Below are 14,590 nucleotides of genomic sequence, written 5' to 3'. Positions count from 1 at the left end.
ATCTTACCACATATGGGGCCCTGTCTTGTGAACTAGCTTTCCTCCACAGTTTTGCAATTTGCTTTACTCTTGTAGACCAGTCTGTTGGAAGAGTAGAAATGGGAGTTGTCATGCCAACATGTTTAAGAAAGCAAACAAGGCCATCATGTACCACGTGACTTAAAACTGTGCTGTGCAAAAACAAACAACTAGACAAAGAGCACAAATAACTGCAATGACAGCAAGAATATGGATAAAATGGACAAAACATTATAGTCATATACCAACCTGGATATTCCTCTTTGAGGTTGGGAAAATTCATATTAGTATACAGGACAGGTGCAACAGTGGCTAGCTCTCCAAGTGTCTCCTCCTTCTCCCACTTGAGTGTACTCCTTTGGGCATTTGACATGGCTTCAGTCTCCCCATCGGGCACAGAGGGTGCAGGGCCAGGACCATGGGCAGGTGAAGGCCATGGACCAACTGCCTCTCTAGTCATCTGATTAAATTTTCTATCCCTGTAACACAAAAAGCTCTAACTCTAGAGTGTTGTTTATAGAATTGCAAAGAAAACGGTACATTTATTTGGAAGCAATACATTACCTTGGATTGTCTGAGAAAGGCATACGGTTAAGGGGGGAGAAGTTTTCTGGGATGCAGGGCCCTGATCCGGGTTGAGTGGGAAAGCGTTGGTTTGGTCCCATCATACCATTCATCATAGGCATCCTTGGAAACATAGGGTTCCCTAATACACAATATCAGCTATAAATTAGGTGCATGTTTTTGTAACCGAGTCCAATGTCTATCGGCATGGCGTGGTGATTACCTGTGTTGGGGTGAGGCATACTAGTGCCAGGTGTAGCAGGGAGGGGCCCTGGACCCTGGGGGTGAGGCACCTGTGGTGGAGGTGGTTGGCTCGTGCTGGGGCTAAGGACTGCTGTGAAGAGGTCCTCCACATCCTTACCCTCCAGCTCTGTAGCAGAGAGTGGCAGCACACAGTTGGTGGATTGTTTACATCTAATGAAAACGCTACTATGTGGATATGCTTATTAGCATTACACACATTACAAAATATTTTTTAAAAAGTAGACATTACTAACCTGGAATTTTGTAAAGTTTGCTGAGGATCGACTCTAAAATAAAGGGGAAAAAACAGATTATTCATTTTGAAAATACAGTAAAAGCAAAGAGAGTCACCGTGATCAGAGCTGCATTAGAGCCACTATAAACCTGGAAAAGATTTAGATCCAGGATCTACAGAAAGTTTCCATAACATGTACTAATGTCCCTGTTAAATGTTATTGTTTTAGGAATGCGACTAAAGATGGACGTCTGTTCTTCCATACTGACCGTCAGTGACCATCTTGTCCAACTCTGGGCTGAGAATGCCGTCCAGGGGTTCCTCTGGGAGGGTACGTGGTGTCCTCCGCCCAGCCTGAGACTGGGGAGCCACTGGGGAACTGTCTGCTAGGGGCCCGATGTCTAGAGCAGCTGTGGAAACACACACAGACATACAAAAACAAATCAAAACACAGACACACACAAAGCAACCAACAAAACACCCAGCCAAGATTGTGATCGTAAATATAGACTTGAAGTGAAAACGTGTTTATTGTGTTAACAGCCTGAGGAATCCAATCAAAACTGAACAGTATAGGATTAAAGCACCTGGGGGTTCCTGTGCTGTTTAAAAGCAGTGTTTTAGGAACTGTGAGGAGACAGAAGGATCATACTAATTTCTCAGTAAAGGAACACAAACAAGCAAGGTTGGTGGCACAATTACTCACACTTGCATCTTTTGTATTGAAACACAGAACCTCCTTTAATATTTATCATTGATATAGTCAATAAGATCCCACATAAATTTATTTATTTACTTAATTAGTCAAATTCAGTTATGAGGAGTGTGGCAAGCTACATCATAAAGCATCAGTATTAACGCATTAAACTGTTTCCTGTGTGGAAAATCCTATATTAAAACTGAACTGTACAAGCCCTAAAACCATATAAATGAATAAATAAAGGGCATATCACAAAGCCACAGCAATGAAAACGGGACCTTCATCATCTTCAAGGAACTAAAAAAGGAAATTTGCCAAGGTTCCCCAAGTTGCTTGCTTCTAAACTGCTCATTTCATGAAAGTGATGATATCATTGTTAGTTTGACATTTCTCACAAACAAAGATTGACACACCATACACCTTGGATACACCCTGAACATTGTGTTGGGTTAGCACTAATCAGTTTATGAGCTTTAAAACAATCTAAAATGGTTGAGTAAAGGCTAAGTACGAAGTAGCGTACACACACATGCACAGTGAAAGTGAGACACACATTGTAAAAGAGGAAGAATGCAAGCAAGGGATTAGTAGGCCATATCACCCTTACCAAAAGGAGGAGGTGAGCTGTCAACCTGGAAGGGGCAAAAATCAAGACCTACAAGAACCCAAAACCAGATAAAATGAGTGAAAAGAAATAGTGAGGACAGAACAAGCATAACACGCTTCAGACAATGCAAACAAAAGATAAAACCAAAGGTGAATAAAAGAAGTATCAAAGGATGTGACATTTAAAAAAAAAAAATCAATAAGGTGGTGACACCAAAATAATCTTGCTACCTTGGTAAATTTCTACATCGCCTGTAAGGTTTTTGTTAAACCCGCAGATACACAGGCGATGTATAAATTCTTGCCACTTTGATGGCCTGTTAGGCAAAAAAATGACGCACCAGAGTCACTGCTTGGTTTTCCGAGCATTCCCAAGATGTCTGCATCAGTGTTCAGAACATCAGATAGATCAACTAATGGTTCCTCAGACGTCTCTGTTGATGAAGGGGGGAAAAAAAGAAAGAAAAAAAGAAAAGAAAGAAAACCAAACTGTCACAAATCATAATTGATGGTGATGAACGGATATGAGATTTTAAAACCATTTGTTTTGATGCCACGAGTAAAAAATGTAAAAGAAAGCAAGAAGAGCAGAAATCTCCCAAAAGTAAGGAAGAGAATTACAGGCAGATATGAACTCCAATGTCTGGATCTTAATAGAAAAGATTTTGAACATGGACAATTCTGTTTGTCAAAGGATTTGGAAGGAATCTTTAAGTAAAGTAGCCTTAAGTAAGTCTTGAACAAGTCTATTTGAGTGCAGGTAGCAAGTATGATGTGGAATCTCTATTAGCAGCTGATCAAACAGCGACAAGCAGCTTGACAGAAGCTTCTAGTTCACTACAAAGAACGTGCCTTTTTCTAAAGTCAGAAAGATCAACACAGCAAGAGATGTACAGTGAGGAGACTTACAAGAAATTCTATCTATATTCACTTCACTCGTGGAATTAAATCATTATTTAGCTTAGTACTAATGTAACGCTCGCACTCAGAGATTAGCCTTTGACACTTTGTCTTATGTGAATGAAAGAAATGTAGCTTGAACACTGCAGGTACTCCTGCATGAAATAGGCGAATGCTTTCATTGAGTGAAGTCACAAATACATGGAATAAAATCAAGGTTGGGTGCCAAAATAAAAGTAAATATGATATCCCCCTGCTGAATCCTTCCCCTGCCCCCCCCCTCAACACCTCCATTATTTCTTTGCAGCACTGCTGATTAAAGCCCTTCTTGGACTACATGTGATGCAAGAGAAAACTAATACTCTGCATTAATGAATCATTACAGCTTTCACCCTGTAGAAGAAAAGTAATGTGTATACATACGTGCTACTGCTGGCCTAGTGGGAAGAGATGTAGATGAGGCACTCAGCAGAGGGTCTGATGTGGGGTCCAGGAAGCTGGCGTTGGGATGTTTCTTATCCACTTGGCCTTGCCCTTCTTCCAGTAAGCCTGATTCGACCCCCTGCTGCCTGCTTTGCTTGCTTTTGTCCAGTAGGTCCTTTCCAAAGAAAGCCTCCTGAACATGACAACACACAGCACCAGTCACTTCTGTGTCACCACTTATTATTGAAGTTTTCTTGAAGAGGTGTCATCTTATTTTACTTGACAACGTGCCACCATGTCACATAGAAATTATTCAGCACCCATTGAAAGCCCAAGAGAACTGAAGTGAAACAGAGAAGCTCTGAAGCCAACAGTCATGCGGCCGCTGCTGACCTCGCCTTCATCAGCGCCTACAGTCCCCAACCACGTATACCCACAGGTCATCTACTATCCTCAATAACATGTAACTGCTGCACTGAGACAATAAAAGCCCATCGTGTCACCATCTCAATAATTAATGACGTGTGCTTCACTGTCTCGGACCTTTAGGTTAGACTCAACACCCCCACCCCCCACAACTGTGGTGGGATAAAGAGCAGCACTGACAGCTGCCGGTGGCCTAATGCACATCACATATCTATGTTTTAGCCAACACAAGGTGACATCAAGATACTGGCTAGGGACGAGGAGCACTGAAGTCATCTCCAGTTAAGCTTTTGAACATCAATTCACAACTGAGACAGCAGCCATTTAAAGAGTATGATCAGAGACAAGTATCCTCTACTGTGAGTTCCTTAAGGCCGATTCCTGTTCCAAGAAAGCTCACAGAAGGGGCACAGAAGTTCCGTAAGTGGTTTTTAGGCAATGTACTTTGGATATGCAACCTTCCCAAGGGTGAGACAAAATGTATTTTTTTTTTAAAGATGTGCCATTGCATGACCAGACACACTCTTCAAAAAGGACCCTTGTAGCATAACTGACAGAAATGTATGCGATTTCTTCAAATTCTGAAATAATAACATATTCTTGAGTAAAATGAAACCTAAATGCAAAAAAAAAATAATTACTTAGCGCTTTATTTGTTGCTTTATACTGAAGTTAATTTTAACAGGTAATTTGCAGGTGTCCCTTTACATTATATCCCTATTCTCTGAATACAAACTATATTTACATATATGAATGGCATATAAACATCTATGAGCATATCAGGTGACTGACCTGCAGGTAGGTGGGAAAGGCCTCCTCCAATTTGGTCTTCTTCTTTCGATAGCGTTTCTTTATTTTTTCTGGAACTTCTGGTCCAGGAGGTATCTCATCCACAGGAGTGTCTGGCAGTGCCTCTGTCCACCCTGCAACAACCAAAAATGTGTCATTGTAATCTCTTCTAGTTCTAGTGTGAGCGTCTCAATTAAAATATTAGCATAATTTATGCATGCAATTCTGGGGGACAGACCTTCATCTTTGCCGATGGGATTCTCCGACACAGAGCCAGAGGAATCCTTTCTGCAGAGGGATCGTTTAGCCTTGCCTGGACCTTGGCCTGGACGGCTCCTCTGGCGGACCATGAACCCACCAATGCCTTGTAAGAATAATTTAGACATTTTTGGTACAATCACTGAGATGATATGAAATGCATTGAGCTATAACTGTCCAATGCATTCAGCAGTAATGCTCAGAAACACTAGAACAGAGCCCTCTGTACACCAGAGGCCGTGAGATGGCAGTGCTTTGCTACAGCTACAACGTCAGGCATGTACTGCACCATTTTACGCTTCAGAGAAGCTGTCTCCTTCAATCAGGTGCCCTACCCGGCCGGTACGGTTTCCTCTTCCTCTTCTTGCCGCCGTCGGCCCCCTTGGAGTCATCTTCTGCTGGCTCTCGCTCCAGGCTTGAGTCAGACTTTGCCTCACAATCAAGGAGCTCCGCCTCTGCGAGAGGGGGAGAGCATTGATGATGAGTGACAACCCTGCAGCAGAGAACACCCCAGCCAGGCCTCTCACCACAGTGCTAGGGATCAATTCTATCTGAACTTCACTCAGATGCAGGACATTACCCTGATTGAAATTAAATTTACCATTCTTACTACTAAGGACTCATGTAAATAAGGGGTAAAATAATTTGTTACTGCTACTTGGTAAGTAAGATACATTCAGTAGAATGCAAGGCTAATGATACAACACATCTGAATTAAATTGATTTCTGAAAAACACAAGTACCTCTATTGTCCTCCATGTCTTCATCACGCGAATGCTCTGAAAGTGGATCTACAGGAGCCTGAAGCACTGCCACACTGTTTTGATTGATGATCTTCAGCTTCAGTTTTGGCTTAGATTTTCTCCGCCGTGAAGCTGTGGCAGACAAACTCTGCAGCTGGCAAAGTCCTGACTCTGTCAAACAAACACCGTCCTGGGTGTAGGTCCTTGAAAGATCTGAAAAGATGAGCAACAGGAGATTAAGCCTATAGTTTTATAGTCTATGAAGAAAAACATCTCTCTGCCACATTTATCTGTACTTACCAATTTCTTTAGCCCTAGGTACACTTGGTGTCATAACTATAGGCTCACAGATGTCTCTGGTCTTGGTGACAACTAAAGCAGCAAAAAAAAACACACAAATGTCTTTAAAATAAACGTCACAGTTAACTCTTCCTGACTTAACAGTAGATACAGAATGTGTGGAAAAACACATTCAGAGGAATCGCCGTCCTCCCACCTTTAGTGGTCTTGAAAGCTCTGCACATTGTGCAGACAAAGCAGCTCTCGCCTGCTTTTTCTACATCTTCCTCTGAGTGAAGACTCTGGCAGGCGGCATGAAACCATCTGTGGACAGAAGAGCACATTTAGATAACAGCCAATTATGTGGAGAAAATCAGTAGAGACTGCAGTTTAGAAGAGGTCATCCTAAGCTGACAGGTTTGTAGAAACACTGCACACCTGTCACACTGGCGGCACTGCACAATGATGGTTCCTTCGCTGTAGTCCACCAGGCAGACTGGGCATGTTACAAGGCTAGCACAGGGGGCACATTGGGTGTAATTATTCTGCCACTCACACCTTGGGCCCGGAGTGGTAGCACCACACTGAGTACAGGACACACACCTACAGGAGACAGGGAGGACAGAGGTCATTTAACCCAGGTTACTTCACAGCAGACCATTATTGCCGCTACTCAATACACTATCTTCATGCTACAGATCTGAAGTTTGTGTTTGCTCCTGTCTTTTGTAATGAGACATAACTTTTTACACCTTAATGGCCTTCATTGGTCAATCATGTAAAACTGCTATGCTCTGTGTAACTATGTCTGAATTTAAAAAAACTCCCATTGCATGATAAAGCTGCTCACCATTTACACTTCCAGCTGTCCTTGGGTACATTCTGCAGTGGTGGGTCTAGGCAGTATGTGTGATAGCTGATGTCACAGTCATCGCACAGCAGCAAGCGGCCAGGATCCGTCGCCTGACCGCAGGCCTCACACACAGTACACTCCAGACAGCGCCAGCCTTTACTCAGCACAACCTTGGTGATCTTGGGAAGCAATAAGGTGATAGTTAATGGGTGTATCCCAGCTTGTTGTCTAAAATGGTGTGTTTGTATGGATGGGGTTTAGCATTAGTAATAATAATTTACAAACTCAATGACGTACCTTTATGCCAACACAGAATGGGTGGTAGCACTGGCCGCACTGGGCACAGGCCAGAAGACGGCCCTCTGCACCGAGACCAAAACTGCCACATACCACACACATGTCCTACAGAAGAAAGTTAGAATTTTACCAAGGGGTTGAAGCAAGGCAACTGTAACATGACTTGTAACTTGCAACTCTATAAGTCCAGTTGCCTGATGACTGAGAATCTTTATTAAAAATTACAGGCAACTACAGTTGAGCACCAGCTTGTCAGGAAGGAAAACATCTGACCACTGTTAAACTTTGTGTTTGGCCTGCTTGTCCCATTGCCTTGCTTTAAACCTAGTAGTAGTTGTGTTCTTTTTTCAAATACACGCAATAATGCGTATAAATCTATCTTACAACAAAGATATTTAAGTGCATTTTTTAAACAAAGTGACTGACTGCTGCAAAGATGCATCTTTAATAGAAAGCACTTCAACAGTATTGTTTAGTTGCCAGTTGCTTTGTGTGAGCACTTATACTCTGAGAAACGTGGGATTTTTCATTTTATGGAGACAATGTAAGAAATAATAACATTTCAACATCCTGTGTTATATAATTGACTGCTGTATTTCCTGCAGGCAGCTGACTGTATCTCCATAGGAATTGATGGTCTCCAGTGGGAGAGATCTTTAAGCACAGATTTAATTTCAGGCCATCTCAGTGAATGAAAAGAAAATAATGGATAAGGACTCAAAATAAAACATATCTGAGTATTCACCTGTTTTAGCGTGAAACTGTCATTGCTCGAGAATATCACCACTGTATTGTGCATTGCATTCTCCTCCTCCTCTTTGACTGGGTATGCCGTTTCTATTGTGGTGATCTGCATAGTGGGAAGAAAATCCACACAAAAACACATATAAATAGAAACCATAACAAATGTATTCCTTATTCTTTTTGGGACAATTGTTGAATTTGAGTACCTGAGTACATTTTAGTAGATGAGTTAAGATTGCTATTAGTACCCATTATTAGGTACTATGTAATTATTGAAGGACTTGCCCTCAGGGAGCGTGTAACATTAACATGAATGCTGCACACAATCCATTGTCAATGTTTTCAGCTGGAGGCAAAACAAACACCGTTTTGCATAAAATGTTGCAGTTGCCAAAGACGTAGCAATGTTATTTAGCACTTACCCCTGGGTTGATGCCGGGACTCACTCCATTCTTGCCTCTGGCCCTACCACGTCCAGCTCTACTTGAGAGACCAGCCCCTCTGGGCCTCCTCCTCCCAGGGAAGCCTGAGCCTCGACCCTGTGGACACAAAATGAAAATCAGAAGAGACAATGACCACTCCCAACATTACAAACTATATCCACGGACACAAGTTCCAGTTGATTTGTTTCTGATATCAGTTGTTCAGGTTTAATGGGACAATGGTTTGGCTACTCACTGCCACAATAACACTGTATAGCTGCCTTACTGTCTAGGCAGCATGACAGGAAGAGCAGTGGAAATTTAGTTGGAAAGGTTAATGTTATCTTTGGTGTTGTTTATATGATGCAATCTGCTACTGCAAATACATGCATGATGAATAATTTATGCAATGCATAATGTTGAAAAAACAAAAGAATTGTAAAGGGTGAAGAAAAAATAACTTAAAGGATCTGTAACATTTGAACATAATGTGAAAGCTCAACAAGAAGAAAAAACAACTTGGTTCTTGCCATTTTGATAATTAATGAAAATTACTGTTATTTGAAAGGTGCACTTCAGTATCTGCCAGACAGCCAGCAAGTGAGAAAAGTCAAAAAGGCTGCAGAGCTGCTGCTCTACAAGGGCAAGTTCCATTTCAGACAGGCGGCCTCTGCCTAATCATGACTGTCAAATGTGTGTCTAACTGAACTTTCTAGCTCTCAAAGCAAAAATCCCTTCACATTGAGCCCTATTCCTAAAGCAAGGCCACTTCCATCCAACATGCCATCTGGCAGACACACTGCACGATGGTGTTTAACCTGCAATGGACCTCTATCAAGAGTACAAATTAACCCTCACCCAGGGTCTGCTAAGAGAGTGACGGTGACCATGGCAACAAACTGCCTGTTCACTAAGTGAAAATCTCAAAAAAAAAATATAGATGTGTGCACAAGTTCGAAGAGACAACATTATTCAGTATCAAATTCCTTGTCAAAAATTTGTCTAATACTTGTGATCACTTCAGTTTTAAATCCGGCCAAATCCTTGTGAATTTAGCAAGATTTTTGATTTCATTAGCTTAGCCAGTGGTTTGACACCTCTTATCATTGTAAGGTAGATGCAGCAAATGTCAGCATTGGCTACAATATACAGCAGTGACATTCAGGAACACTCAGGGAGTGTGTGTGTCACTATGGTAAACAGAGGCTGACAGAGGGCAGCTGCTGCCCTGCCGTCTCTGGTGAGCCACGGTATTTACCACTCTGATGCTCCAGCCGGGGCTGCCAGAGGACTGCCTGGTCTTTGGAACGTCCCACCCCTCTGGCTGGTCTGGTGACCAGGACAAGGGTGAGCTCACACTGCTATGGGGGCTCCATGCACCCTAAGGTAAGGAGGGGTGGGTGAGAGAGTGAGAGAGAGGGAGGGAGGAGGGCGACAAAATGCAGCAACTTAAAAAGAAAGGCAGCGAAGAAACAAAATGTACAAAGAAAGATGTTAAAATGTAGTGAGCTTCTTATGATGGGAACAACCCAATACACACCCTCAGATCTATGCAGAGGTACAAGAGAGCATCTCATATGCAAAAATATTAAGAGGATAAGTTATTAGGTAACATTCTGTTAAAGCCAGTCCTTTCATGCAAACACGTTAAGGAGGCATGGTTTTAATACACTGTTTGTACAAGCACAATGCACAACTCCGTTAGATGCATTTACACAGGAGAATTGCCAGGGTATCACGGCAGCATACAGCAGGAAAAGGGGCCCCCGCTATCTCTCGCCATGACGATCGTGTATGTTTGGCATGTTGACAAAACAAGGGGGATTGCGTCAGTATAGCAGCACATGAGAGCATCAGACAAAAGCATGCTGGGCTAAAGAGGAGCAACATTAAATTACATTTTTGGAATAGCTTTCCCCCGGCCTTGTGTGAGAAATTAATTTGAGCAATATAATGTTTATTTAACAGATGAGATATATCTTGGAAAAAGAAATATTTTTTTAAACTGAAATAGTTTACCCTCAAGAGCATAATTTATAATTTATTATAGCCATGGGTATGTTTCAAATTATTTTTTTTCTGAGGAAATCTGCATTCAGTGTGTATGACAGTCTGTAGACACAGAATCAACAATATAGGGAGTTTATATACCACAGCTGACATACTGCTGTTGATGGTGTTGATGGTGTAATATGGATGTGACTAGGACATGATAATGGTCAATGTAGTTTGTGACTTGATAAATGCACAATAGAAATATAAAGTGTTACACATGAGATGAACAGAGAGATTGATGGCAATGGCTGAGGTGATATGAGGCATTTTTTTTAAATTTACCCACAGGAAATAGTCACTACTCAACTGAGGTCTGCATAATCACTAGGGGTAGAACGGTTCACTAAATCCACGGTTCGGTTCGTATCACGGTTCTGAGGTCACGGTTTTCGGTTCGGTTCGTTTACAATGTTGAAGATTTTTCTTTTAGAAGACTTTTAACACTCTGGAAATACCAGATGACCATAAAATACATAGCCTATTTAGCCAACATTCAACATATTTAAGAATCAGTTCAGTGTTTTCCCATCATCATATCAGCTCAAGTCAATAATTTTTTAATTTCTATATAGCACCAGATCATAACAGAAGCCATTGAAGATAACCTTTCCTATACAACAGGTCTACACCTCGTTCCTTTATTAAACAAACTAAACAGCTCATGTTATTTAGCTTATTTGCACGGCAGCATGTCATTTCATGTCATGTCATGGTTGTTTACAATTCACCGCTGCTGTCTGCGCACAGAGGTACGATGCACGTACACACCCAGACACATGCGCAGACAAACACACAGACACCTGTGCGCACATACTCCAACCGTCGGACTCAGACAGAGAACGTGTGTTGCTTTGTCCACCTTTGCTGATGACATGCTAGTAGGATAGACTGAACTCTATGACTACGCTAGGTTAAGCTGACAGTACTGATGTCCGTGTTTTTTTTTGTATTTTTGCCATTGAAATATGCTATTTACATCCCGCTCTGTGAGCATTGGCGGGACCAGCGGCAGCTTTGCGCACGATTGGACGCAGAGTGCTGTAGGTGTCTCTGCTCTACCTGCAGCTGAACCTGCTACGTGAAGCTACAGTGAGAGTGACCGGCTGTGAGTGCGTTGAGGCGGGGGAGGAGCTCACAGCTGCTGCTTGTCGAGGAGAGTAGCCTGACTGCAGAATGACACGTGCTTTCATGTCAGTCTCCAAAAGTCACCAGATAGTCACTAGTAGCTTTTGATAAAAAAAAAAAAGTTTGGAAAGCCGCGAAATGTAGCGAGAGAGACGCCAAGTTGCCAACACTCGTCTCCATGCTGTGGTAAAAATGCCTCCCTGTATTAGTTGATGCGCATGTCCAGAACCGAACAGAACACTCGCCCCGAACCGAAACACGTGTACCGAACGGTTCGGATTTTTTTCCTGAACCGTCCCACCCCTAATAATCACCATCCATGTGATGTATAAACAGGTATAACCTGACTGAGAAAGAGTTTAAACAAACCCCATGAGGTAAAGGCAACCCTCTCAGTGCCACCTCAGCTAAAGGGGGCAGAACACTTCACTTGTTCAGCTACAACAATTATTGGTCTATACTTGGTCTGTGACTTAGGCTGTGACTGTCAGTAAGGCAGAACCAGAGAGAGACCTTATATAAAATGTGTCTGTGACCCTTGTGACATGATATGCAGGTTCCTACCTGTTTCACTCGTGGCCTCCCAGGAGAAAACTTCCTCTTGGTGATGGCTGGCTTTCCCATGCCAATCTTCGGAGTAAATGGTATAAGGGTGGTGGTGGGCATTACACTGCTGTGGTCACTCAGCGAAGGTAGGATCTGAGGCTGGGGTGGTTCTCTTGGCGAGGTCCCTCGGGCCAGAGGGGAGCAGTCAGAGGGAGAAGAAAACATTTCAGCTAATCTTTCCACTGATGTTTTGAGGGTTTTTTCCTCTGAAGACAAGCTAGAAAACGAGAGATTGCTCTCCAGTGTAGTGTCCATCTCCTCTGATGTGCTAGAGGCCGAGGGCTTAACAGTCTCTGCCAAGTTCCTGTGAAAAATACCCTCTATCCGCTCCTTGTTGACTTCTTTTGGGGCGGCTTCCAGGAAAGAAGTCCGGATAACATCCACGCTTGAAGGCTGGAGTAGTGAGATTTCCATTGGTTGGTCCGCAAAAGGTACTGATGCAGTACTTAGTTCTTTGGTGGTTGACATGATGGCCTTAAAATCCTTTGTGCTGGGGTTGAGCATGCCCTGCTCCGGGCAGGCATCAGTATTTGCTGGTTTAATTTGTAATGTTGTGTCCTGTGTCTGTAGTTCCACCATAGAGTGTTGGGCTGAAAAAGACTCCTGGATCAGAGTTGATGCGGACACGGGAATCTCTGTAGATGTGAGCTGGGCTCCTGCTGCTGGTTTTGATTCTGAAGAAGGAAAAAAATATATTTGTATATTGTTTAATTGCACAAACATGGTGCTATGATAAAACTCGATGATCAATGAAGTTCTGCAAAGCTCAATAAAAAAGCTTCATCTACAAACCTGGTTTAAACTCTGCTGGAATTTTGTAGACAGAAGATTCTGTAACCTGCCTCTCGACAATGTCTGTTGCTCCCACTGAGGCTTCTAAAAGAGATTAATTAAGATTAATTAAGAAAAACACTGAGCAAGTTGTTCATTAGGATAATAATAAAGTTTTTATAAAATGTATGTTTGCATCAAGTCTAAAACAAACCCCATTCCACAATCATGGCAAACCCTGTATAAAAATATGAATGTCTCCTAGGAAAATGGCTGTGGACAAGTGTGACAGTGCTACTGGAAATGGATTACCGGTACTTTCATGAAACAAGCAGTGAGATTACATAAAACAAAGATGCAAGCTTTTATCAACATCTACACTAAAACTAGTGTCTTCTTCCTATCTCTCTCCTCTTTCTCCCTCAACACTTGGTTTTGAATCAAAAGCAATCAAGCATTTGACTAGTCGGCTATGAATAGAACTAGTCATTCCTGGCTATCAGGAATCCACACAACGAGCCAATATTCTGCCAGACAGCCTCTGACAGTACAGATACCCTAGTCTTAAGGAGGCGCTCACTATTTCAATCCACAAGTTCCCATGTCACACTGATCCTGACACACACATGCACCTGCTATGCATCTCTGCCAGGGAAGGGAGTAACCATGACAACCAACATCCCAGGGTCTGTGTGCTTTGGGCTCATGACTGTGCAGCTTGCAGGTGCTCATCCGGTGCTGATGCCAGAAAGTCAATTAGGGAGATGGGCCTCCAACCATCTCCAGCCATCAGCTATTGACCAAGCTAAGCATGCATTCACATTCATATTAACGTCCTGCTTCCTATACATCCTACAGTGAATAAGGTGATGGTTTAGTTGAACATGCAGCTTTAATTAATGCAGTAAACGCCTAAAGTCAGGCCTAACGTGCACTCAGGAAATAGATCTAACAGCATCTGTCAGTTGACTCAGTGTAAGCCTGTAGTTAAACCCTGAGTGGTAGGAGATCCTGGCGGGTGATGAACAGCTCTGGTTAATAACTTTAATTGCATTACAAGTGTGGGTGGCTGGCACCATAGTCATGATTTCACACAGTGCCAAATACGTTAAAAAAAGAGCAAATATCAAAGAACATTTTGGTCATCAACAAAAAAAATGCACCCTATAAATATGCATTTGGAGCAAGTAAAAATAAAAGGCTTTAGCTCACAACCCCAGACGTCTTTTAAGGGCAGTGCAGTGTGACATATAGTAAAAAATCATGTGAAGTGGAAATCTTATTTTGGGTTCAATGATGTCCACAATGTCCACAGCACAAAGTAGCAAAAAGCGAACACGTGCAGGATGAGGAAAGCAAGCAGGCTGTGTGAGCCGTATTGAGTGAGCCATCATCGTCACCATCATACTATTCCAAACCATCCTGTCTTGTCAATGGAGAGTGGCACCTAGATAAGAGTGGGCAGCAGAACTAGCTGCCACTGGTATCCCAGGGTGCTTGCGAAATCTAGCATTGTGTTGAGCTTGTGTGCAA

General features: G+C 42.5%; 1 protein-coding gene across 10 annotated transcripts in view; it reads right to left on the bottom strand.

Annotated features, from left to right (window-relative positions):
• kmt2cb (lysine (K)-specific methyltransferase 2Cb) overlaps positions 1–14,590 on the bottom strand; it is a 51,496-nt gene that overhangs the window by 17,386 nt on the left and 19,520 nt on the right. For 7 of the 10 annotated variants that reach the window (XM_028428056.1, XM_028428055.1, XM_028428057.1 and 4 more), the window contains 23 exons: positions 13,079–13,162; positions 12,245–12,960; positions 9,759–9,881; positions 8,501–8,617; positions 8,080–8,184; positions 7,335–7,439; positions 7,035–7,216; positions 6,623–6,787; positions 6,402–6,508; positions 6,206–6,277; positions 5,906–6,118; positions 5,498–5,617; positions 5,143–5,268; positions 4,908–5,038; positions 3,690–3,882; positions 2,708–2,800; positions 2,368–2,415; positions 1,330–1,470; positions 1,080–1,112; positions 806–952; positions 583–724; positions 268–497; positions 8–81 (listed from right to left, as the gene is read on the bottom strand). In XM_028428056.1, coding sequence (XP_028283857.1) covers positions 8–81; positions 268–497; positions 583–724; positions 806–952; positions 1,080–1,112; positions 1,330–1,470; positions 2,368–2,415; positions 2,708–2,800; positions 3,690–3,882; positions 4,908–5,038; positions 5,143–5,268; positions 5,498–5,617; positions 5,906–6,118; positions 6,206–6,277; positions 6,402–6,508; positions 6,623–6,787; positions 7,035–7,216; positions 7,335–7,439; positions 8,080–8,184; positions 8,501–8,617; positions 9,759–9,881; positions 12,245–12,960; positions 13,079–13,162 — 3,467 coding nt within the window. The remainder of the gene's footprint in view (positions 1–7; positions 82–267; positions 498–582; positions 725–805; positions 953–1,079; positions 1,113–1,329; positions 1,471–2,367; positions 2,416–2,707; positions 2,801–3,689; positions 3,883–4,907; positions 5,039–5,142; positions 5,269–5,497; positions 5,618–5,905; positions 6,119–6,205; positions 6,278–6,401; positions 6,509–6,622; positions 6,788–7,034; positions 7,217–7,334; positions 7,440–8,079; positions 8,185–8,500; positions 8,618–9,758; positions 9,882–12,244; positions 12,961–13,078; positions 13,163–14,590) is intronic. The other 3 variants (XM_028428059.1, XM_028428062.1, XM_028428063.1) reach the window with 3 other exon arrangements.

Source organism: Parambassis ranga, chromosome 17, assembly GCF_900634625.1.
Source record: "Parambassis ranga chromosome 17, fParRan2.1, whole genome shotgun sequence".
In the NCBI taxonomy this organism is placed as follows: Eukaryota; Metazoa; Chordata; class Actinopteri; family Ambassidae; genus Parambassis; species Parambassis ranga.
This window is presented reverse-complemented; position numbering and strand designations above follow the sequence as displayed.